This window comes from Papaver somniferum, chromosome 1 (genome assembly GCF_003573695.1).
Source record: "Papaver somniferum cultivar HN1 chromosome 1, ASM357369v1, whole genome shotgun sequence".
In the NCBI taxonomy this organism is placed as follows: domain Eukaryota; kingdom Viridiplantae; phylum Streptophyta; class Magnoliopsida; order Ranunculales; family Papaveraceae; genus Papaver; species Papaver somniferum.
In genome coordinates this window covers 54715939-54742477 of record NC_039358.1, presented here as the reverse complement: position 1 = coordinate 54742477, position 26539 = coordinate 54715939, and the positions used below count along the sequence as shown (strand labels likewise).

Sequence of the window (26539 nt, the reverse complement as noted above, 5' to 3'; positions counted from 1 at the left end):
TTGGCTCACCAACAATGGTCGAGTCTGATTGTCTTAAAAAAGAGGTGAATACAAACATATATACATAGATATATGGGTATATATACACAATATTAAGGGCTTTTTACAAAAATAGGCCTGTTTTTTTGGTGCTTTTCATATGTAGGCCATTTTTTCTATTTATTGCTAAACTAGGCAAGTTTTGACCAAAAGTGATGGATGGAAAGTTAGCTGCAGTTATCTTCCAGCTGTCCATATCTTCTTAGCTAAAAAGACGTTTTAGTCCTTCAAATCTATTGAACATTCAGTGCTTGCTGAACTCATTGAATTGCCTGAGCATACATCATCAGTAAAGAAGCAACGCTGCACCGGTCGAAATGAATGCAACAGACATTACAGAAAAGTCCGAAGAATGGGAATGGCATTGAGACTGAAGGCCCTTTTTGCCTTCTGAATAGTGACATAGAATGGGAACATGGCCCTAACCCAGACAATTGCCTAACCTAAAGCTTACAATTTAGTACAGTATTTGAGACTTCAGACTTTCGAGACGATGGATGCATAAGGGTGGAAAAAAAGGCAAATAGCAGAAATATCATCTGCAGCTATTCCTCGTCTTTTACGTTTCCATGCGCGTGCGGCACATTCGACTATTCTTTTAGCTTTACGTTTATCCGGTGTTGAAGAAACAATTTGAACTGCTTCTTGATTTGAGATAACATCCCATTCCTGAGTCGATAAGATCAGAGTTTAGTGTTTACATTAGCAAACTGCGAATATTTGTACCATTTTTCATGTGAAATTAGGAACACGAGGGAAATCAAATTAGAATGATTTTTATACATATCCCATCGGTGGCAAGGATAATGAACTGGTCTTTACTGGTTATACTCCTTTGTGTGACTTCAGGAACTGAAATAACACCAAAGTCTTTGACGCAGAAATCCCCCAAGGCTCTTGAAATTGCTAAACCAGGTTTTTCCTCAGCTGGTAACCATACTCTATGCACACCTGGTTCATCGTCTAAGAAAAACACCCTTCCGTTGCAATGCATTATCCGTTCTGCCTCCTCTGAGAAAAAAAGAAGAAGAGAATTTAGATATCAAGACGGAAGAAATTGAATGACTTAAACTTGGACTAGAGTATGAGGTGAAACTACAGAGGCTTAGAGATAGACTCACGTGGTAAGTTTGGCTTGAAGTCCATTGTAAGTTGAACTGGAACCAACGTGCCATCGTCAGAAGCCGTTGCTAACACCGCACGAGAATCTCCAACATTCGATATGAAGATGTTGTCTCCCTAAAAACATCAATCAGGAGAAGCTCACTTTATCAGTTCCCATCCCGGCCGAACTTAACAGACTCATAAACGCTTAAGGATTTCCAATAAAGGAGCTCAGGATGCTGCATAATCTATTCCTCAAGTATACAAAACGAAGTGAATTGAAATGGCTACACTGAGCAAAGTTGCAAATTTTCTAAAGATCTGTCTAAGTTTGAGGATCGGTTCGATATGCTTCCTTAACCAAAGAAAAAAGCATAAGATGTGATGATTTTACCTTAACCATTGTCATTTGATATGCTTCCTGATCCCATATGTAGTCTGTTTCTCCAGATAAGTTCCATATTCCAGTGAGGCTATGCTCTCAACATAAATCTCGAGTATTGTCGGTGGAAATATCACAAACCACCACTGGTCTAACTGATTCATCTGTTGGATCATATAAAAATAATTCCCGACGAAAATTCCGTATAAGAATTTCCCTATTGTGAAAACACCATTGCAGGTGAAATAAATGTAACATCAGCCAATGGAGGAGGTGATGTTGTGCTGCAATCTGGGTTGCACCAATACCGCCACGGGTGTCCGCCAATTGACGTATTGGTGCAACCCATGATGCTATTGGTATACTGATGGTTGTAGGGGGACCTGAACTGCAGATGAAGTTTGTGAACTGTGGATGAAGTTGTGACTGGTGGTGGTGTATGCAGGTGGATGCTGGTAATATTGTGGAACTGCAGGTGGTATATGCTGGTGGAGATGCAAGCCAGCTAACCCATGGCTAGAGCAGTGGCAAAGAGAAGAGACGTGAACTGACTACTTCAAGACCTGAACTGTCGTTCAGGCTTTCTGTCGAACACCTTTGTGTGTGTGAAACTGGGAACTCAGAGATGGCTATTTTGCTGTTGTATGAGCTCCCCTTTAACCTGCAATCGAATTGGAGATAAACCCATTTTCGTGTACCTTCTCAAATACACATACATTCACTAATCAGTCACCATTCATCCCTCAAATCAATGGTGGTAGCTCAAGTTCTTTCCTGTACGGCAGCCGACATCTTTTTGGTTCCAAATTTGCTTTTGATGTGAAATTTCTCTGGTAAGAGAAACTTGTAGTCTACATTTCAAGAAATTACAACGAGAAACTTGTGAAATTTCTATTGTACGAGAAACTTATTGTTATTAATTGCTCTCCAAAACCAGAAACCCATCGATGTTGTTGTGTAAACACCATCGACTCACCGAATTTCATCTCGTTGAGGAACCTTGTTGTTGTCAGTTCTTAATATGAGAATCAAATTGTCAAGAAAAATACAGATTTGCATCAAAGAACCCCCAAAATAGATCCATTTAAGAACCCCCAAATTCAGCTGATGCTGCTGTTGTAGAATGACTATTACTGCCTGCGAACCTTCACATACCAATGTTCCTGGTGGTGCTAATATCCACGATAAAATCTCTTCTAAACATCCACCATTAATGTTAATTAGGTTTGATTAGAAAAAAAACCCCTAAGTTATCTCTTGATTTTAGCAGAAGAAAAAATTGATTTAGAAGAACCAGAGAGAACTAGAGAGAAGAAGGAAGAAATGGACGAGAATCACTAAAGCAGTGGCGCACGTACAAAAAGGTTATTTCAGTAATCTTACCACATCCATGAGATATCCCTATATGATATTTTGGCGAGATATTGACAAGTCAACGCGATAAATTGACCGAGATGATTAAAGTGGATGGAATCCGTTTAACTTGCCTAGTTTTGCAAGAAATAAAAATAGTGGCCTAGAAATGAAAGTGAAGGTCCAGACCAGGCCTACTTCTGCATATAATCCTAATATTAACTAGTATGCTTCTTCTAATCTACATACTAATATTTTTGTTCTTTATTATGATTTGTACATAGCTTGATAAGGTTGTAAAAATGTTGGGGGAGGGAGCTGCTGGTGATTATTACAAGTTGAAGAAAGTCAGATCGTTACTCAAGGATGCGGCTTCTTGTATTGAAGACTGGAAGCTACAAAGGACTGAAATGTTCAACACTGTTCAGACAAGAACAAATCAAAACATCGAGGAGCTTCTTGGTGACGACACAATCGAGGAAGCCAGTCATCCTCTTGAGGCGACTAACCTGATCGAGGTATGTGTTACAGAAGTTCAAAAGAGTTACGCCCATCTTTTCGGATGACAAACATTTTTATACTAGGGATATTGTATGATTAAATAAAAAAAATCTAAAGTTTTGTATTGTTGCAGGCTGTACATTCAGTGATTCAGGACCTGAGGACCAGAGTAGTTTAGAAGTAGATAACAAAGAAAAAGAACCTCATCTGATCTGTGCTCTTCTTGTTTCTTCGCTTTTACTGGATTTTAATTTGGTTTTCATTGAAGCCTCCTCTTTGCTTCTGTACTAGTACTAAGATTTCTTAAGTTTGAGTCTTCATGGATTGTGTTTCAGTTCGTTTGACGTGGAGTTGATAAGACGGAAGGATCCATATCTTGAATATTAGTTTATTTTGGTTGGATCTCTTCTTTTATGTATTTTAAGTAGATGCAAACATAAACATCTTTCTTCGTTAATTCTAGACAAGTTGAAAGTGCTAACATCTTTCTTTTGTGAATGTCATGGCTCATGGTTCAACGTTTAAACTCACTGCACAGTTCTGATTACGTAAGTTTAGCGGCTCAAGATGTGTATTATGTGGCTTATGCCCTCGAGATGTGTTCTGGTTTTCACCAGTATAATTTGAGTTTGATATTTGATACCCTAGGAAAGCACAAGGTAGCAGTAACTTTGAAACTACAGAACTATTAAGACGAGCTTTCGCATCACCAAACACTAACAAGTAACAACTGCGTAATGCACCACGTTGCAGAAGAATTTGTCCCGAAAGAGAGTATTCTGTCAATTTAGCATGATAATTTGTTGTATTGAGTGGTGAGAGTCGTCAACTCAAAAGTCTTCCGTGGAAACTTAAAAGAGGGAAATTCATTATCGTTCTAAAAGAAAGTTATTATTGGGACGTCATTTAATAGGACAAAAACGGATTATCCATATGTAATTTCAGAAACCCTTTATCTAAAATAATTTTATAGTGACTAAATAGCCCTCGTTTAAAACTAATTCTTTTGAAAAAAAATCCTAAATTTTGATTTAATCAAGTGATTTCGGTGAGAAAACAGGTGAATTCTTATATGATAAAGAGAAATCAAATTGCTTAAAAATACACAAAAGATGGAATTTTTTTTTCTTTTTCAGACAGATTTACGGTTGAATACTTCCACTCCTAACCTACCGGAAGAAAAATTTACGGCTAGTTGCGATGAACTCCTAACCATAATTGAGAAAAATTGGAAAAAACCTAAGTTGAAAAGAAACCAGTTACAGCTAGGTGAAAAAGAAAAAAAAACCCGTAGGTTAATTACGACCAGGTTTGGTTGTTCTATAAAACAGGAAAAACACACAATCATTGATCAGTTATGGTAAGTTTTTCAGTTGGTAAACAAAGCAACCGTGTGTTGGTAATAAGAAACCAAACCATAGGTTTCGTGATCCACAAAATTAGGTAATTAAAGGCCACAAAATTAGGTAATTAAAGGAAGTTAGGTAAACATTTCCTAACAAGATATTTCATCTTAATTAAAACACGTTTTGCTAGGTAAATAAAGATTTAAGGTTAAATCCATTCAGAAACTTGTAACTTTTTTGTTAGTTTAGGATTTTTTTACGGTCAGGTTCCAGGAGAGTAACTCAACCGTAACACCTACAGATTCTTTTTCTTTCTTTTTTATGCTTAGAAGTTCTTAATTTTGCTAACCGTAGTAGTTTCAGAGAACTAGTTTACGGTTAGGTATTCTTAATACCTAATCGTAAGTGAATTTATAACCCTATTACAACAGGTTTTTCGAATTGTGGTAAAATTATCTCGATTAGAAGAAAACAAAAAAAAAAAGGAAGGGAAGGGAAGGATTTACGTTCATGGAGGAGAGGGAGGTCAGAAGAAGATAGAATTAAAGGTCGCGGGCATCCAACTCAAAACCAATTGGCAATGAGTGAAGTGGCCCTTCCATATTATATTTTAAATTCATTAAGGGGATATTAACAGTGTGGGACTATTATCCTCAACACGCCCCCTCACGTGTAGCCTCGTTGGGTCTAACACGTGGACCTACATTGTGCGGTGACCGTTGGGCCTACTCACACACGTGCCTACCTCTGATACCAAATTAAAGTCTGCGGGCATCCAATTCAAAACCAATTGGAAATGAGTGGAGTGGCCCTTCCATATTATATTTTAAATTTATTAAGGGGATATTAACAGTGCATGACTATTATCCTCAACAGATAGGTTTTGATTTTAGTTTTTGACTATGTTTTATTTTAATTGAAGGGTATTTTAGATATTTGGTATTGAATCAAAAATACCAATTTTTTGGTCAATAGGAATCCAAGTGAAGCCCCTTTGTTGGACCGTGAATCCCCAATAATATGCTTCTTCTAGAAACCAGGGACTATGTATAGCCCAAAGCTTTATGGAAATTCGCAACTTCAAAGCCTGCAGGTTTACCATACAGTTAGTCAGTTACGACTTATGACTTCCTTTTTCACTCTTTGCTCGACTCAGTCACTCGGCTATACGGGAGCTTAGACGGGTTAAAGAGCTTTTGTACCCATTCTTCTTAGGGGAAATTAGGCTAAGGCCCTATCCATGGATAACCCATAATATGAGGCCCCTAGTTAAAAGAGTTTTATTACTAGGCCCTGAATTAAAAATAAATTTTAATTCGGTTGAAATGACCAGAATAACCTTCACTATATAAGTATCTAACCTAGATTTTCTATCAAACCGACACATTCATTTCATTTCAAGAGAGAGAAACTGAATCTCACCTGAGAAACTGCCGGTCGAAAACCTTCAAAGAAGTGCAGAGAAATTTGTTTGAGAGAATTTTTTTGGCAGATCGAAGAAACGAAAAACTAAAACAGGTAGATTTTGCTCAAATCTTCTTCTTCGTGTTTAATATTTTCTTCTTCGTGTTTAATATTTTCTTCTTCTTCTTCTTCTTCTTCTTCTTTAACATGTTTTTCGATCTGTTTTTGTAACTGTAATTAAATCTGTTTTTCGATCTGTTTAATCTCATTAAATTTGATCTGTTTTCGAACTGTATTTGATGTGTTAAATCTCAGTGTATTCGTTGTTTTTTGAAGACCAAGAAAGAAGAAGAAGACGAACTGAGGTTTTGAATCTGTTTTCAAAACCCTAGAAACAGAAAGTTGAACTGAGGTTTTGAATCTGATTAATTACTACATCAACTGTAAGTTGATTGATGTTTTGATTTCATTTATCTCTTGATTTTGTGATTATTTTTGAAAATTAGTGTTTCGCAATTTAGGTTTCATGATTTGAAATCAAATTGATTTGTATTCTTACAATTTGCACTGTAAATTCATATTTAGGAGATAATCAAACTAATTTACATTCAAAATGCCGAGAGGAAGAAGGAATCAACCTAAAGAAGATGCTGCAATAACGGGTATTATGATTCTTTCCCTTTAAGATGCCATTTACTGTTGCGATGTATGTTTTGTGAGGATAAAATGTAAGTAAAAACATTCAAAATGATATAGCATATGTAACTTTAGAAATAGAGCATGTGTACTTTAAGTTACACATTCAAAATCTAACCACTGACTGTATTGTGGTTTGTATATTGAGTGTGTAAATTAGAGTTACATATACAAATGATCCTATATAACTGTAAGTTACACATTCAAGATGTCACTACTGACTTGCCCAAGGGGATGTGTAACTATAAGTTACACATTTAAAATCTCATTTTTTGATCATATGTAATACCTGTGCACGTGTAACTATAAGTTACACATTGAAAATTTAACCATTAACCTGTCAATTGACTATGTAACTTCTAGTTACACATGCATAATAACATAACTGATTTGCCAATTGCCTATGTAATTAAAAGTTACACATGCAAAATATAACCTGCAACTGTATTGTGTTTGTAAATAATAGTTACACATCAAAAAATGACGCATGTGTAGGTTAAGGTTACACAACACGGAATAGAGTGATTCAGTTTTGGTACTTGGCAAATACACATAGTGTGTAACATGATTTTCATTTTGCAGTTAAAAATGAGTGTATTTGATAAGTACACAACATACTGACTCATGTTATTTTTGTGTCTGATGTGTACAGGAAACCTAAGGCAGTCGTTGAATGCAGTAAACGATTTAGTAAAGGTGATAAAGCCTATAGGACTAACTGATAGGGCTCAGAGATATCTTAGGAGAGCTTCTTACGGTGAACTTGTAATGATGTATTACGATGACTATGATACAACTGTACCAAGTACAACAAGACAGATAAGTACCCACAAACACGGCGTCTTGAAGCTTTTGAACTGCTTTGACATGGATTGTGAGACACCGTGTTCATTCAAGGTTGGTGATGATAAGATTATAGAGTCTACACCGGCAAAGTTGGATGGTATATTTTGCATGCAGGGGATTGGAAGCAGAAAGGGTCAGAAGTTGTTAAAGTAATATTGTCCTAGTGATTTGACTGATAATGTTTTATACAACAAATACTTCACCGATATCAAATCTACAAAGCATCAGACGACAGTGACTAAGACAAACATTTTAGAGAAGATAAAACAACTTATGGAAAAAAGGATCAAAAGTGGGAAAAGAAAGAAAGTTTATGAGAAGGATCTAGTTTGCTTGATAGGTCTTTATCTTTGTTGTGTGTTGTTTTTTGGCGACAAAAATGCCAATGGAGTGAACGCGAAATATTTTAGTATCGTTGAAACTTATATACGGTGCTCAAGGTGTCGTGGCTTGATTTAATACACGAGCACTTGTTTGAAGAAATTCATACTAATCTTGGTTGTTTGTCAAATGTGAAGGCTTGTGTGCAATACCTACTGGTAAAAAGCTTGTGTGTAGTTTCTTATTCCAGTAGCTTTAGTGTTACGTGATGGATATTTTTGTTCAATCGACTAATTAAAATTTATATGTTGCAGTTATTGTTTGCTGAACACACGCCAGCAGGATTAATCCCAAAAGTTGAGAACCACGAAGAAGATATCTCGAGGATTGGGAGGTGGGATATATACCGGATTTCTGATTACATTTGGGGAACAGACATGACACAGTTTTCGGTAAGAGTTATATGTCAGTTGGTTTAGGTTTTGTAAATTTATGGTAATGTAATTTAGATAAAACTTTGATGTAATCAAAATTTTCATGTGTAGCTATAAGTTACACATTTAAATGTGCTTGTGTAACTTATAGTTACGCATGCATAAGATAACACAAGTGAATGCAACTATAGGTTATGTAACATATATATCATGTTTGTATATATATCCTGTGCTTATGTAACTATAGGTTACACATTTTATATGTATATCCACTTTACATTAGATATATGTGTAACCTATAGTTACACATATGCACTTTACATTAGCAAAAATGTGTTTATGTAACTATAGGTTACACATATAAAATGTGCTTATGTAACTTTAAGTTACACATACAACTGAAAAATGTATATTTAGAATGTTCAACTGTTTTCTGCAATTTCTTTTTAACCTCTCCATCTGTTAATTCCAGCCAACTCCTAGCTTTGTGGCTGAGTTTTCACAGCTTGAGAAGCAGCTGGGTATATCAACCGTGGTACCCATCAAGGACGACCTTCAAAGTTGGATGAAAGCACAAACTATTGAGAATAGCCATCTGAAAGAGCAACTGCAAGCAAAGCAAACAATGTTTAAAGTAGTGTATGCAATTGCAAGAGAAGGGATATCAGAAGGGATATCAGAAGGGGACCTTTCAGGAACAGCGGAATTCAAGGTTCACAAATTTAGTTTCCAAATTATGTAAGCAATGGGTATTGATCCTTACAAAGTGACCCAGGAAGATTTTATGCAACATGAAGATGTTGTACATGGAGGTACTGAGCATGGATCTACTGAGCATGAAGAAGAAGTGTTACAATTAGTTGAGACACAGCAACAAGGAGATGGAAGTACTGAGCAAGAGAAAGAGAAAGATGACGCGGAAACTTCTTTCCATGAAGAATGTAAGTAGTTGTTCATTTTTAATATGCTTCTTTAACTTGATAGAGGTACCCAATTAGTTGACACAAAGATCTTTGAACCTTTTTAATTTCATATTTTAGTTGTTCATTTTTAATATGCTTGTTTAACTTGATTAGACTTAATAAATTTGAGTAAACTCCATGTTACACTAGGTATCCATGCCATATTCATGTGTAACATGAAGTTACACATGCTAGTTATCCAAGCCAGTAGATTGTTCTTCTTGAAATTTGATTAAAAAAATTCAACATCATCATCATCATTTTAATTCTCATTTCAATCCTTGTGCAGTTCCATGTATGAGCCTTGCAGCTGGAAATACGCCAACAATTCTGCAAGCTCAAACTGTTGCAGAGGGGCACAAAAGACCACTCAGGACATATAGTTCAAGTATGAAGAGTGTGACAACTTGTAAGACTCCACCAAAGAAAAGTCCCATTTCAAAGTAAAATCCCACTCCTATAAATAATGTTGAAGAGACACCTGTTACGGATGAGGCGCAGAAGAAAGCTGCAGATGGTGGAGTTGTGGATGGGGCAGGTGATGATGTAGCTGCAAAATCCGCAGGTGATGATGTAACTACAAAAGTCAATGAGGAAATACCAGCAACTGTTGGTGACGGTTTGGTTATGACTGCTCCAACTCAGCCAACTCCTGGAACTTTTGGGGACAGTTTTGCTTCAACACAGTTTGAGGACTCCATGGTGATAAGTGTTACAACACCGCAAACACATCCTGCCAATGCTCAGACCTACAGGTTGGTGCAAGTAGGAGGTAACCCTGATGATATGACGAATGTTGAAGTGAGTGAAATGATAGATGAGATCGTCAGCAACATTAACAAAACTGACATGGACCTGCAGTGACGGAGAATGCAGAATCCATCTCAACTGGTAACCACTCTTCCGTTTTATGTTTTTTTTGTAATGGAAGTGTAACTTCAAGTTACATATTGTAAAAGGAATGTGTAGCTTGAGGTTACATACAGTATGTTTTGTTTGTAATGGAAGTGTAACTTCAAGTTACACATTGTAAAAAACATGTGTAGCTTGAGGTTACATACAATATGTTTTCTTTGTAATGGAAGTGTAACTTCAAGTTACACATCGTAAAAGGCATCTGTAGCTTGAGGTTACATACAGTACATTATTATTTTGGCTTCTGTAACTTTAAGTTACATACATGTGCTAATTTTACTAAGATTCTGCCTATATTTGTTTGCGCAGTACAACATAGGAAAACTTTTTTAGCCTTGGATTAGCAAAAACTCCAAAACCTGCAGGAGAGTTACTGAAGGAAGCTGCGAATACAATAAGAGAAAGTCAACCAACATTCATACAACAACGTGTGCTGAGGAATAGAAAAATCCCAACACAAGATCTGAAACAATATCAAAGAAATTCAAAGAGGATTAAGAAGACATCTAATGAAGAAGAAATGTCCGCAGTTCCAGAAGTGGAAAAAGAAAGAATGGATGCAGTTCCAAAAGTAGAAGAAGAAAGAATGGCCGAGATTGCTGAAGAAGATGACGGAACAATGAGAAAGGATGTGAAAGGTTCAGAAATTATCGAAAGGCTGGAAGGCGAGAAAAAGAAGAAGGTGCTTGAATATTTCAATACTCATCCAAAAACGTAAGTAGCTTGACTTCAAGTAGGCTTGATTCTGTTATTGATTGTTGTATTTTACTACTTGATTCTGTTATCTTGATTGATATAATAGTTTGCTTCTTTGTAATGCAGAGACATTACTTGGATGGAACGCAATGAAGATGGTAGCGAGCTGTTTGATATATCTGGAGAACTAATGCTACAGCTTACCAAGAAAGAATCCTTCTTGGAGTCAGAATTCATCGACTTCTACATTAGCAGATTGAGAACAAAGATGAACTCTAACAACAAGTATGACAAAGCGATATTCCTGTCGCCAAAAGCATACGTAAGTACTTCGATATATTTAAAATCTTATTGCATTTATAATGTGTAGTGTATGTTGTAAGATTATGATAACATACTCAAGATTTTTTTTATGTCGGAAAACAATTATAATGTGTAACCTGAGGTTACAAATGCAGGTATAATGTGTAATCTGAAGTTACACAACCATTTATAATATGTAATCTGAAGTTACACATCCTTATTTTTGCAGTGTAAAACCCAAGGCCCTATGTGTAACTTCTGTTTACATAATCACTTGTTCATTTGTAACTTTTTATAAAAATGTGAGTTTGACATTCCAAATGGTTTTTGCAAATCTCTTACTTGAAGGATTACGAAGAATTCAAGAAATTTTGGATTCTGAAGCTTGCGAGGGAGTATGTCAAGTACAAGAACGATGCAGTCAGACTTTTCGCCCCAATGTGCAACAACAACACACACTTCACACTGCTGGAGTATGACTTGAGGAGCTCTAATGCTTGGTCCTACATGAACTCGTCAAACGTTAAGGAACTCAAGGGTGAACACCTTGTTCAAGCCAAGAAATATGCATTTGCAATTACTACAGAACTGAGACTCCGCTGTCCTTTTGCTCTTGGGATGAATGAAAATGCCAAGAATCTCGCTTCGCCCCCACAAGGTACAATTCCTGACTGTCTTCCATGTTTATGCAATTACATGAAGATCAGGATGAAGAATAAACCACTTGACAAAAAATTAAGCTCAAGTATGATGATATGGTGGACTGACAAGCTGAACCGCATGAGAGTAAGCATGCTATACAAGATTCTTTCGGATCCATCCAGAGATGTGTAAAAGCAGTCATTAGGATTAGAAAAAAATTTATACTCGCAAATATGTTGTTAGCCACAAGCAGATGTTAGACTTGGAAAACATGTTGTTAGAAACTTTTAAATTTCATCACTTAGTAGATTTTAGCAGTTCTTGATTTTGCAAAAATATTTTTGGGTTGAAATTCTTTGAATTAGAAACTTTTATCTTGTTAGAACTACTACTGCTGTGTGTACAGGTTTCAGAAAGTATGCAACAGGTTAAGTAACTACACATCTTAATTTGATGCAGAAAGTGTAACCTGAGTTTACATATCCATTTATCATGTGTAAGCTAATGTTACACATGCATTCAAAGAAAGTGTAAGCTAGTGTAACCTGAGTTAAGTAACTACACATCTTAATTTGATGCAGAAAGTGTAACTCGAGTTTACATATGCATTTATCATGTGTAAGCTAATGTTACACATGCATTCACAGCAGTGTAACTTCTGGTTACACATCCATATATTTGAGTGTAAACTGAATTTACACAAGCCATTGATTGGATTGCCCAATAAATCAAAATAAAGTTACACCAGCATTTATCATGTGTAAGCTAATGTTACACATGCATTCACAGCAGTGTAACTTCTGGTTACACATCCATATATTTGAGTGTAAACTGAAGTTACACAAGCATTTGACCACTGATCAGACGTACACAAGAATCAAAAAATAGAATAAAATGCATTTCAACTGTGAACTGACAAAATATAAAATCTGAATGAATGATCCTTACACATAATCAATGTTGCAGAAAAATAAAAACGTTTGGTCCATGGAAACCAACATGAAGAAAACTAAAAAAACAAATAATCAAAGACAAATAAGAATCAAATCATTAGTTGCAGAAATGAACTTCCTTAGGCTCAAGCTAGTGGAGTGTGAACTTCCGAGGATTCCTTCAACCTGCCTTGTTGTGACATGTTTCCTTGAAATTGTTGCAATGAACTTTCCTCTTCACCTTCTTATCACGTTTACTTATAATCCTTTTCCCTGGTGGTCTACCTGGTTGCTTCTTGACGTTAGGCGGGTTGACGGTGTCGTCTGGACGATATTCAGATGGCTTGTTGTAGTTGGGAATCGGTTGGATGGCATGCATATAAGTCTTCCTAAAATAGTCGCTTGTAAAATACGGTGAAATGAAATCAATAGCCTCACGTTTAATCTTGCGTATAGCTGCAAGAGCATGAGCACAAGGAAAACCATATACGCTCCACCTGGAAGAAAACAGAAACAAATCAAAAATCAGTTAGTTGCACATACAAATCATAAAACACTCAAAATTATCTAGCTACAGGTTTGTGTACAGGATGTGTATCTTTAAGTTACACTTACAAAATAAATGTTTAAGTATTATTTACACATGCATATATCTAATGTAAAGTGGATATACACATTCTAAAAAAAAGAACATACAGAGAGAAGAAAAAAGCATAAGAAACCAAACCTTTGACAGGTGCAAGTCTCGTGTTCGAGGTCCACTATGTGAAACCTTTCACTAATAACTTCAAACACGGTAGGACTAGCAACCAATATTTCCAAGCAAAAACTTCATCTTGAAGAGCCACAAGCTTTTCTTCATACTCAGGGTTAATGGAGTCAGCATATTAGCACCAATTTCACGATGCTCCGCCATCAAACACATTATTTTTCTCCTAATCTGAAAAGGACAAAAAAACTCATCAATACATAAAGTTACAAAACATGAAATAAAAAGACAACAAAACACACACATACACACACAATCAATTAACCTGATCAAGAAAAGCAGATGCAAGCATCTTCTTATGAACCAGAACCCAGCTATTGACTGATTCTGCTAGAGTACTAGATGTTCGTCCATACCGACAACCTTTGAAATAGGCATTCTCATATGCTTGAGGTGGGATTGTCTCGATGTAATCATCCACCCAATCACAGTTCAAATCTCTAGTCTTATGTATGGCTTTCGCATGGTTTTCAGGTGAGAGTGCGTATGTCGCCTCTCGGAAATGGTCCATCACAAGTGAGTACCTATGATTTGTTGCAGTGATGGGTATATTCTTCGTCAAATGATAGTAGCAGAAGCTGTGGAACCCATCTGGATAAACAAGTGGAACACCCTACAAGAGTCCTTCATGGCGATCCGAAAGGAAGGTGATTGGCCTCCCATCACCAACAACTTCTTTCAAATTCCTTAAAAACCACTCCCAGTTGTCGATCGTCTCAGAATCGACTAGTGCAAAAGCAAGGGGGAAAAATCCTACAAAATCGAAAGAATAATGTGCACAATCGAAGTAATAATAAGTTTCACACAAACAGAAAACAATGTGTAAATACAAGTTACACATGCTAAAACAAATATGTAACTTAAGGTTACATATGTTGTTTTCTTAGTTACACACTGAGTAAAGTAATGTGTAACTGAGAGTTACACATGTGTAACTCTCAGTTATTTGTCAACTGAAGTTGTTCAAAAAAACAAATACGTAGAAAAAACATACCTTTACCACCATTAATCCCAGTAGCTGCCATCAAGCAACCTTTGAATGTACCAGTAAGGAAAGTAGTACCCAGGTATACCATTGGACGACAAAACCGGTATCCTTTGATGCATGCAGCAAATGTGATGAAAATCCGTTGGAACTGTTTATTTTCACGTTCAAACTTTATCACACTACCAGGGTTGGTTTCCCTTATAGAATCAATATACCGTACCAAGTGCGAGTAGGACTTGACATTGTCGCCATAAATCGTCTCATAAACCTTTTCCCTGGCATTATATGCCTGCTAGTACTCCATGTTGATCTCATAGTTGGTCTGGAAATCAGCAGCAATTTTCTTGGGCTTCTTGTGACGATTTTTGCGAACTTCTTCCTCAATCAAACTAGACGAGAAGCTGGTGGAGTAAGTTTGGTTCAAGTTTCGCCCACCAGCACCACAAATGTGCTCAGGGTTATAAGACCTGACCTGAAGAGATTCATACAAAATATAAACAATTCAAACAAAACACAATATGGTGCAAAAAACATCATGTGTAAACCAAAGTTACACATATTGTAACAAAACATTACATATGCTAAGCATTAGATGACAGAAAACGGAAAACCTACCTGAAACATTTCGTTCCTTTCATCGATAGAAGCTGCATGGAATTTCCAGCCGCATTTTTCATCTACACACTTAGCCGTGAACCTAGAACGTTCATTGTGAGTTACAATCATTTGGAAACCAGTGCGAAGACGATACTTGGTGAAAGCAACCCTGGCTTGCTTAACTCCTTCAACAAACACATGGTCAATATCACCAAGAACCTTGGGCCAGCCATCCGATAACAAAGGTTTTGCAGGCTTGCTTTTATCTTCCAAATACATTGCAACAGTAAGATTGTTTCTGGACGAAGACGTACTACTAGACCCATTAGAAATAGAAGAATCTGCCCTGGAACTAGAGGAAGAGGCCACACGAGGAACATTTTGCAAGAAAATATCAACACTGGTCTTATGTTTACTATTTGTGATAGATATAAGAGCTTGCAACGAAAAATCACAGTCAAACGGAAAATCCTTCCCACTTTCTCGGAAGAAGAAAGTAATACCAAGTGGAGTAAACTGCTTTCATTCCCTGCAAACTTGTTTCTTAAACTCTTCAAGTTTGATATCAATATTAACACGCAGGGTAATAAAATCTGAAAAGTAGCGAACAACAGCAATGCAACTAACAGCAGCACAACTAACAGGATCCATGACAACCTGAAAAATATCAAACACACAATAACAATATCAAAAACGAACGCAATTCAGTATTCTATGCGGCAAGCTAAATATGAGTAAAAGATACAGATGATACAACTATTTACACATAAACATGTTACAGGACTTGTATATGTAACTTCAACTTACACATGCTTAAAATACAACATGATATATACGTGTAAACTAAAATTACACATGCTACAACTAAAAAAACATCTGCTTCTTCCTCACACATGCTTAAAATACAAAACAGGATATATATGTGTAAACTAAAATTAACATGCTGCAACTAAAAAACATATGCATCTTCCTTACACATGCTTAAAAATACAACAGGATATATATGTGTAACCTAAAGTTACACATACTGTAACAAAAAAAAACAGCATGTCTAACAAATCAATTTGAAGTTGTTCTACTGAAACAAAATTTTTTCTTCATACTCCTCTCAGTATCAACAAAAATTAACAGATCGGACATGCAAGAAAAACAAATAATTCGAAAAAAAATTTGAAAACATATCTGAAATCCAAAACAAAATAAAATTTTTACATAGATTGATTGTTTTCTTACTTCTGAAACAATGTTCTTATTATTCCTCTTCTCGGTATCAACCAAACCTGTGTAAGCATCAACAAAAACATACTTAGTATCAAAACCAAATAAAAAAAGTGAAAAAACCAAATCGCAATTATAACAATCAAAATCAATTGAATTGAAAACTAGATCGAAATCACAATCCGTACCTACGTTGATTTCTCTATTCCAAACTGTCTTGTTTTTCTTCTCGGACTCAATAAAATCGAAACAAAACAAAAACCCAAAAATCAGTAGAAGATAGAAATCAAACAATAAATCAGAAAAAGTAATGAATCAAACTGATTCGATACAAACAGAAGATAAAATTGATACAAGCCTGCTGTTATCAAACTCGACAAATCTGAAATACACTGAATAACATCAATAAATTGAGAAAAGGCAACAACGGATCCTTGTTCTTCGTCTCCTCTTCAACACAGCAACAGACTAACGAATTATTGTTCTTCAATGCAACAATTTCGTGTGAAGAAAAAACCTAATTATGTTTCTGAAGAAAAAACCAACGAGAGCAGAGAGAATAGAGAGCTGAAAACTAATTTGATTTGATTTTCTGTTTCTGTTACCGTATAAAACAGCTTTAAATAGAACGCGAAATTGGGGGATAAAAAAAATAATTGGGGGATATTGATTACTTCCCCCAACGCATGGTGTGTGTTAAGGGGTGTTTTTGGGGGGGCAAAAGTACTAACATACCCTTCCCTCAAAATAAAAATCTAAAAATTTAAAATCAAAAAACAAAATCATATCCCCCATTTCCATCTTCATTTATTATTAATCTCCTCACTGTGGAAACGTTTTTTTTTTTTGACATTGCGAAGTGATGACCATGCGGGTAGTGATGAATACCATGTCGGAAGTAATGAATACCATGCCGGTAGTGATGAAGACCATGCCGGTAGTCGAGTGAAAAAAATCAATTTTCTGAATACTTTTCATCTTGTTCCGGCATAGCAATTTAAGCAGAACACTATGCCGGAAGTAGTGCCGGCATGCTCGGAAATTAGATAACTGTGCCGGCAGTGGACTGATTAAAATAAAAAAAATAAGTTTTTGAAGATCAAAACCGAAAGTGATGAAGACCGTGCCGGAATTGATGAATACCATGCCGGAAAATAGTGCCGTCATGCTCGATAGAAATTTATCAATGCCGGTACTCAAGTGAAAAAGAAATCAAGTTTCCGGATACTTTACATCATGTGCCGTCATAGAAATTCAAGCAACAAACCATGCCGGAAGTAGTACCGGCATGCTCGATAATTATGAAACTGTGCCGGAAGTGGACTGATTAAAACAAAAAAAAAAAGGTTTTGAAGATCAAAACTTGAAAATTTCGTCTCGGACCCCCCCAGATAGTGGCAAACATTTATGAAATTTTGCAACAAATGCCAGCATAGTTTTTCGGTTGAATACAATGCCGGCACCGAGCTATTTCAGCTGCAACAATGGTGGATTCAAAGAAAAAAAAATCAAATTTTCAACCTCTTAGCAGCAATTCTCTCTTCACAATCAACCTCCATTTTCACCAAAAAAAAGCTCCCTCTCAAATATTTTTTCCCTCCTTCTACTCTCACCTCACCCACCCAAACACAAATAACATCACACACTAATCTTTAATCAAATCTTAAGATTTTTACTAATTATTATTAACCACTAAACCTGATTAGTGAGGGGTAGATTAGGATTTAAAAAATACTTAGACAAGGGGTGACCCTGATTTGATATTTGGATCCTTATTTTGTCTTTTTCTTATATCCCCCCGATTGTTTTTTTATCCCCCAATTTCGCGTTCTATAAATACTGGAGGGTAATTATTTTATTTTCACTTTTATTAAAAATCCTGATGACTTCAGCAATCCGGGAAAATTCAAAACCAGGCCCAAAAAAAAAAAGTTCTCGGTCTAAAAATATCAAAAATGGAAATTGTGGAGTTGATAGTGGAGGATCCACTTTGTGGGGCTTGTATATGGTTGAACCCATATAGCAGGGGTTCTAATATTTTTCACTTCTTCTTAACTTGTATACTAAAGAAGAAGCAATCTTTTGGGAACATTGAATTTCAGATTAAATCTCTTCATCAACAGCTTAATCATTGCTCAACCTTTTTCTTTTTTTTTTTTGCAATACGCGAAAGCCGGACCCAGAAAGCCTCAGATTGTCATTTACAAGGTAATTTAAAAAATTAAAATAAAAAATCAAATGAATAGAAAAATTAAATATCTTCTCCCTTAAAACAAATAAACTCTCGCCAATTTTCTTACACCGTGTTTACACCAAATATTTAATTGTACATTTTAGGTGGATAATACTTCTGTCAAAAGTTTCAAACCATGGAAAATTTTTCCAAAACAAAATTTTTTATGATGAAAATTTTACACATACTAAATTTTACAAAATAAAATCTTTAGGATTTGCACAGCTTTGATCTTTACATTTTGATTCTTCTTATCCCGAGAACCTAAACACTCTTTAAATAAAAACCTAAACCTCATTCCAAGTTTCTTTAGCTTCTTTGTTCAGTATTCTTAAACACGCATTTGTCTAAATAAAAACCTAAACCTCATTCAAAACTTCAGTAGAGAAGGCTAAAAATTTCAAAACTTCAGTAGAGAAGAAAGAAGAAAAGAGTACTGATAACCTAGGAGGTTGACCTTCACATCAGTTCAGGTTACATGTCTTGTATTCAGTCCTCTTAGATCAGCTCTCTATAGACCCTAAAAGTACTGGTACATTGACTTGTACAATTAAAGTCGTTCAATAGAGCAGAGCCAAAGACATGGGGACGCAAGATAATCCAACTGGCTTCGGAAAACCAAGACTGATCTTTGTTAGCAAAACAAAAACAAACATCGTCACCAACGAATCTATTGTACTCCAATAAATAATAAGAGCCGTCCTTCAAGCCTTGATGTAGTGGCATTACAGACAGTTGACAAATACAAATGTTGCAAGCTAAAAACTCAAGATAGTTAAGGACAGTGTAGAGAACAAGTCCCGATTGCAGTTCCTTTCTGGGGGAGATTCACAAGCATCTTCAAGTCTGACTGAAACTTCAGCCTGCATAAATATTTCCTTCTGTCCCTCGGCAAGTATGCCATTTTTCAGGAAATTTACAAATACAGAGACGCTGCAAAGACGATATCCCTTTTGATTTTAATAACAGCTTCTTGAAACTTGGCTTCAAGTTGGGTATCACCTAGAGACTTTGCTGCCTCTGTTAGCTGCTGAAGAACTTCCTCCAGTCTCCTAATTGCCCTGATCAAACTACCCTCAAAAACCTGAGTGATCTCCATTATTTCACAGAATTTAGATCCTTTTGCCCACGCATACACAACCTCCATAATATCGGGTCTGAAGGAATTTACAAAGCCTTCTATGTCAATTGGGACCTGTTGCAAAAAGAGAACGACATTAAAACATTTTCAGATTCTCTTCCATAAAGTTATGGAACAAACAAACTTCATCATAGTTACAAAGCTAAATAAATGATCTTTCACATACAGTAAAGCTGAAAACTCAACAAACTATTAGTTAAACAGGGCATGCCCATAGCAAACCCCCAACTCAGTCCCTTTTGGAAGACAGAGACTCGTGACAAGCGTGATTAGAAGGCTGCTTTATTAGAATTTTAACTAATCGCCACTTGATGCAAGTCATGTTCTATTGTTGGTCATTAGAATTCAACCAAACTGGGTAACTCTCGTGTTTAAAAGTTAAAAAGGTGTGTCACTCGTAATTAAGTTTATATCATGTACTTTATGAGCATTACTTTCCTCCTTCACACACCAATGACTAGATTGGTACAACAATCAATGTCATCGAGACAATCAACTCAAGTGTCAACCTGTTCTAAATATAATTATAAACCTCGGATATAGAGGCTACCCGTATACCCTGTTGAGAACTGCCTTTCCAATGGTAGTTGCCATGTTAAACAAAACCAATATACCAATATACGAATACTTAAGGTATATATGATCAAAAGAAAACGAGGGGTATCAGTTTCATGCGTACTTTGCAGTTAAGCTGAATGTTGGCAACACTTTTTGCTGTCTCTTGCAGCTCAGTAAACAGCAGGTCAAGCCTTTCCCTGGGTTTCTGGGCATCCAGAAGTTTTTCCTGCCACACAAAACACGATAGCAAAGAAATCATCTCCTCGACCGTAACTCTGTTGAACACACCCTTAAACATGAGCTCTGTCAGTGTCAGCTCATCAGCACTGGTGATCTCACAGGCAACCTTCCCCTTCAACTCCACAACACCAGCTCTTGAGACATACCTGCAAAAAGGTATCACCTTAAATATCTCTTGAAGAGAGATATGAAATAGTACATTATTGATAAAGAACAAAAATGAAACGTCCACGATCAGCAAGAATTATCAACAGAAAGTCAATAAGCTTACAAAAGTACTGAGACATTTTTTACATCAATATTTTATTAAGGTGAAAGATATGAATGCAGATGATAAGAGAGTATCATAGTGGCTCAAACAACCATCAGGATGATCATTTCGCTTTGCCAAGTATGAAATAGTTGGAACAAGTTCGACACTTAAATAGTAGGTTTCTGCTATTGAATACCCATGGACATGGCTACTTAACATCTAGTTAAGAAGCCGTTAATGGAAGTAAAACTACCTTAATGTACAAATGCTAGTAGAAGGTAGAGAAGCATCCTTACTTCAGATTCCGAAGAACTCGCATCCTTGCCTTGAGTTCATCTTTAAAAGCCAGTGCTTTAGAAGAACTCACATTATTCCTGATTAGCATGATTTTTGCTTCCAATTCTTTCTTCAATCGTAAGGCTTTTAACTTTTCTTTAATAAGCGGGGACTTTGCAACTTCATGCTTGCTGAATTGGCTCTCAAGCGTCTCCATCCGAGAAACAAACTTCTTATAATATTTATGCTGGACCTGCGTAGTATACAAGTAGTTGTAATGATAACTAAATTAGATGAAAAACGATCAAGAGAGCAAATCAGGATACTTTTACCTTCATATCCTCCTCAGGATCCAGGAGCAGAGATCCTTTGGTATCTCCGTAAACACATTTACAGGCCATCTTAAAAAAATGTTCTCGAGCTGACAACGGCAACAGATCTTTTGGTACGTCCAAACATCGAACGCTAAGCGCATCAATCTGCACAATGAAATGAACAAGATAAGAAATTATACTTAGAAATTAAGAATCCCGGAACTACGCCTATGCATAAGCAAATCTTCTGATATTTATACTAATGAAAATCCTGTTACTGATTATATTCTTTGTCATAGAAAATGACTGGAAAACACCAAATAAGAAAGAACAAAAATGTATTATAGGGAACTTTGCCTGGGATAGAGGCACAGAAACCAGAACTGGCTCTCCCTGCTCTTCCAAGGGCACGATCTTTATTGTTTTTTTCCCATCCTTGCTAACAACACATCTTGTAAGAACATGTACTTTGTAATTTGCATCCTCAGGCTTCCCCCTAGAATCATCTGGAAGGCCAAATCAAGAAATTCACTTATTAACATGAAATATAAAAAGTATATATCAGAGGCAAAAAGCGTATGAGCTCTTTCTCACCTTCAGAAATCGCTCTCACCCTTTCATATTTGATTACCACTCCCCAGGTAACTTGGTCCTCAAGAGAGAAAGATGAGTTATTATCACCTCTTGTACATTGGACACTAATCAGTCTGCCAGACTTTAAAAAGGGTAAACAGTATTTTGGACAGAAAACAATATCATTAATATCCTTCTTCAACTTATGGTGCTGCTCTAAAAGATTGTAGTAATTCATCAAAGTCTCTTCTTCATCGATCATAATTGAATCTTTCTCTTCTTTAAGTTTTTTCGCTAGGCTCTGCAAAAAGAAAAACCTCAGCAATATTAATGCACCTCCTATGCCTGACAAAAAGGATAACCACTTCCAAATCTAGACTGAAGTTACTGACCATAAGATCTGGAATGGCATGGTCAGACTGAAATTGATAAAATGAGTTCTTAAGCAGATGCTCAGGATTGCCATCTTCACGCCGCATTTGATTCAAAAGCATATTGTAACTGAGATGGAAGGCACTGTAATGTTTGAAGATGTAAGACAAAAGTCAAAATTATGATATATCAAGGCACAACCTGATAATTGTGTGCCACTGGATGGCAGTAATTAACAAACTCTTTTGTAGGTGGAAGTAGAATTAAAACCAAGAACGTAAACTGACAACAGTTCAGTATAAATTCAACAGACTTTCCTGATTTGATAATATACCTGTTCAAACAGTCTGCACTTCCCCGCACCATCATTTTTACTGTAGATGGTTCCAGCTTCTCATCAACCATGAGAATACATATCCCGCGCTTATCGATTCCTCGACGGCCAGCACGACCACTCATCTGTATATACTCTCCACTGGATATCCATCTGAACTTATCCCCGTCAAATTTACGCACATTTGTGAATACCACAGTTTTTGCAGGCATGTTTAGCCCTATGCTGAATGTCTCTGTTGCAAACAAACACTACAAACAAAAATATTCAACCACGCAACATTCCCAACAAAAAACATAGATATGTAAATTAAAAACATATCTTACTTTATTTTAAAACAACCTACAAACAAAAATATTCAACCACCAGCAACATTCCCAACAGAAAACATAGATATGTAAATTAAAAACATATCTTTCTTTATTTTAAAACAACCTAGAGAAAACATACATGATATGTGAAAAACCAAACTGTAACCCTTAGGCCTATCAAGTATGAAGAATCCTAATGATAAGGGAATTTCAAGAATTGAAATCATGTTGTGCTTGACAACTGAGCGGAAGCTTGCCTCAAGAATACTCTATGTTCAACCAGAACTGGTCAAACAAAATAGGATAATATTGAAGAGAAACAATCGGTTCAAGCTGCCCTTCATGATGTCAATATTCAGACAAGAACAACATATCCTTTACTAAATAAGGACAGATGAATGACGAAAGCAGTAACATTTCTTAACTGAAGCCATCCGTTTGAGGATAAATATCGAAAGGTATATATACTGGGCATTTCCTATTAATCGTTAATACTTTTATGTGATATATTACGAATTTACGGTTAAGAAATTTACTATTAAGTCCCTAGTGAATACAGTACGTGCTCCCAACCTTGATCAGACCTTCTTGAAAGAGTATCTCTATTACTTCTTTCAAAATAGGTAGCAAGCCAGAATGATGCACACCTATTCCCCGCTTCAACAAAGGTAACAAATTTGACACCTGTAAATAGCCAGAAACAGGAGATCAGAGAAGCCACGAGTTACAAAAAAGGTGGATAGAATGGTAACCAGAAATGTCACTCATGTGCTATTGCAATCACATTTGACAGAAGGCGTTTTTGAAAAGTTTGATCATATATAAAAAGAAAAAGGACCACTATATTGAAGTCCTCTTTACTAATAAGCGGCATCATATTACTAATATTTTTTTGTCAACAGTAGATTCTTGAGTCATTGGCATCCATTAGAGCCACTGCTTCAGCTCTGAAAACGTGAATAATATGGAACATTCGCATATACATGCGAATTGTGTGTAATGATAAAGAGAAAACACAATGAGTAACAATTGATGCAACTCGAGCAATATAAGTCTTTCAAACTATAGATCCAAATGCTATACATTCAGAAGACTGATAAGATCATTCCAACTCAGGATAAGTGATATAAAGGAGATGAAGAAATGCCTTGCCTGAGGAAGCTTTTTGTCATCATCCGACAGTAAGTCCATTGCATTCCAGAAAATCTCTTCTATATTTTCTTGCTCAACATCGGTACTCAGGTTCATCTTAGCCATCTAAAGTACCAAACAGGAACATAAAAAAAAAAAAAACATATGAGGCCATAAAAATATTTTGCAAAAGAAAAAACCAAGATTAACTTAAGCTGCAGTAGCACAACTAGACTGAACCAGTAATCTTGCTGCTGGAAGCACCAAGTAAGTAAATTACTATGGGAGATATCAAGATAAATAGCAAATTTACCATCATAGCGAGAGATTCACACTCCCTTTTGCTAAAACTGAAAACTATAACAGGATCATACTGGCGCTTAATTATCATCTTCACCAACTTATAGATATCACTCTTTTCGCCTGATTTACATGCCACTAAACCTTTCTGCCATTTCCCAATTCTCTTATTTTTATTGTCTCCTTCACCATCAAGAGGAACTGCATTTAAGGCTTTCTGGAAGCTATCTTCCAGAAATTTACCCTTCTCATCCACAACCAAATATAAACCCTCCCCTCCAGAAGGAAACACATAATGCTGAAGTGGTGTAGGACGATAATCCGTGTAAACAACATGGCATGGTTGTCGATGAACCTTTGCAACCCAATCCGCAAACTCCTTGGCATTAGGCACAGTTGCAGAGAGAAACACAAAGCGGGAATTCTTGGGTGCCATTACAATACTCTCTTCCCAAACAACACCTCTTTCTCTATCTCGCATATAATGTACTTCGTCAAATATTACCCATGCCACTTCCCTCATAATCTCTGATCCCTTATATTGCATGCTACGCCAAATTTCAGTTGTCATAACCTATGAAATTCCAACACAGATAGAAAAGTCAATTCTTAAACCCTAGCTTGAACAATTAAAATAATTTGTGTAAGCTTAACATAGTAAATAGATTTATATGTAAAGAAGAAACTCACCAAGCAAGAAGCATTAGGTTCAATAGTTACATCTCCAGTCATTAGGCCAACATCAGAGAATTCTTCTTTGAATTCCCTATACTTCTGATTACTAAGAGCTTTAATTGGAGCAGTATAAATAACACGTTGTTTATCTCTCAAAGACATAGCAATTGCATACTGAGCTACAACAGTTTTACCAGCTGAAGTATGAGCTGATACCATCACTGATTCTCCCTTATCTAAGCATTTAATTGCTTCTGATTGAAATGAATCAAGACTAAACGGATATTCCTTTGCTGGTTTCCTATTAGAATTATTACAACGACGAAGAGGAGGCGTATATCCTTTAGGATACGATACCTCGTGAATACAAGCTGCTACTGCCGAAATATCTTCGCCAATTAGAGATTTCTGTTTCTTTTGTGCATCACTGAGTTCTTCTACCCAATGATTTCCTTCTGGTTTCCTCTTCAAGAATCCCATTGATGTAGCAGTGAAAATAAATAATCAAAGTTTTCCTAATGAATTCCTAATGAATAAATACAGATCGAAAACACCCCAGTTTATAGGTGAGGCGCGGGGCTGCAGAGCTGATCAAACCCTACACCTCATCTGTGTGAATATATTAGCGTCCCCCGTGACGTGACTCCAGAGATGGAGTATTTGGTTTCTAAGCCCAGCTGGGTTTTAGTCCGTTTGGGTCTTTTGCTATGAGCCCGCGTATAACTAACGTAGATGAAGTGTACAAGCCGAAAAATCCAATAGATAATGAAAGAACGATTTTTTAGGGACCATCGTTTTTTTGAGGGGACCATGGTTTTATTAGCCACCTTCCCTATAACGATAAGGGATGTCCTAACACGTTGAAATGACTAACCTACCCTTAACCTAATTTAATTTAAAACCAACATAAGAACCACCTATATATATATAACCACCACCTCCTCCCACCACCACCGCCCACCACCGCCGATTACCACCACCATCACCTTCGATTATCACCACCACCAACCACCGATTACCACCACCACCTCCTCCCACCACCACCAATACCGCCTATTTAAGAAATGTAACAACATCAATGCAATCACAATTAAGTTCTGTTACATGATAATTTTATCGAGTATAAAAGACGCCAGTCGCAACCTGATTCTGCCATGGGACCACTCCGGAGGTATTTTCCAACAAACCCTTCACTTTAATTTGATTTTGATTGCTTCAATAGAATAGAAATCATCAAAATAGGGTTTTAGTCGGAGTTACAGAGCCATGTTCGGTTAGGCCGATTTTCCAAAAAACCCTAGTTTACTAACCGAACTTCTTGAAAATGAAGAAAACGAAGAACAGTTCGGTTCTATTGGATTTAAAACTAAGTCACCGAAC

General features: G+C 36.4%; 2 protein-coding genes across 2 annotated transcripts; both read right to left on the bottom strand.

The window, feature by feature from the left end:
• Positions 1–403: 403 nt before the first annotated feature.
• On the bottom strand, positions 404–1546 carry LOC113312289 (probable protein phosphatase 2C 34). The gene is made up of 4 exons (XM_026561076.1): positions 1538–1546; positions 1161–1278; positions 825–1050; positions 404–706 (listed from the first exon to the last, which is right to left on the bottom strand). Exons 1-4 carry the CDS (start codon positions 1544–1546, stop codon positions 517–519), a joined length of 543 nt encoding a protein of 180 aa, XP_026416861.1. The 3' UTR covers positions 404–516.
• Positions 1547–19264: 17718 nt separating this feature from the next.
• LOC113287134 (DExH-box ATP-dependent RNA helicase DExH9-like) lies at positions 19265–25743 on the bottom strand. The gene is made up of 12 exons (XM_026535815.1): positions 25175–25743; positions 24498–25058; positions 24206–24310; positions 23627–23737; positions 22743–22993; positions 22429–22552; positions 22058–22337; positions 21821–21969; positions 21482–21628; positions 21170–21402; positions 20502–20766; positions 19265–19876 (listed from the first exon to the last, which is right to left on the bottom strand). Exons 1-12 carry the CDS (start codon positions 25637–25639, stop codon positions 19598–19600), a joined length of 2970 nt encoding a protein of 989 aa, XP_026391600.1. The 5' UTR covers positions 25640–25743; the 3' UTR covers positions 19265–19597.
• Positions 25744–26539: the final 796 nt, after the last annotated feature.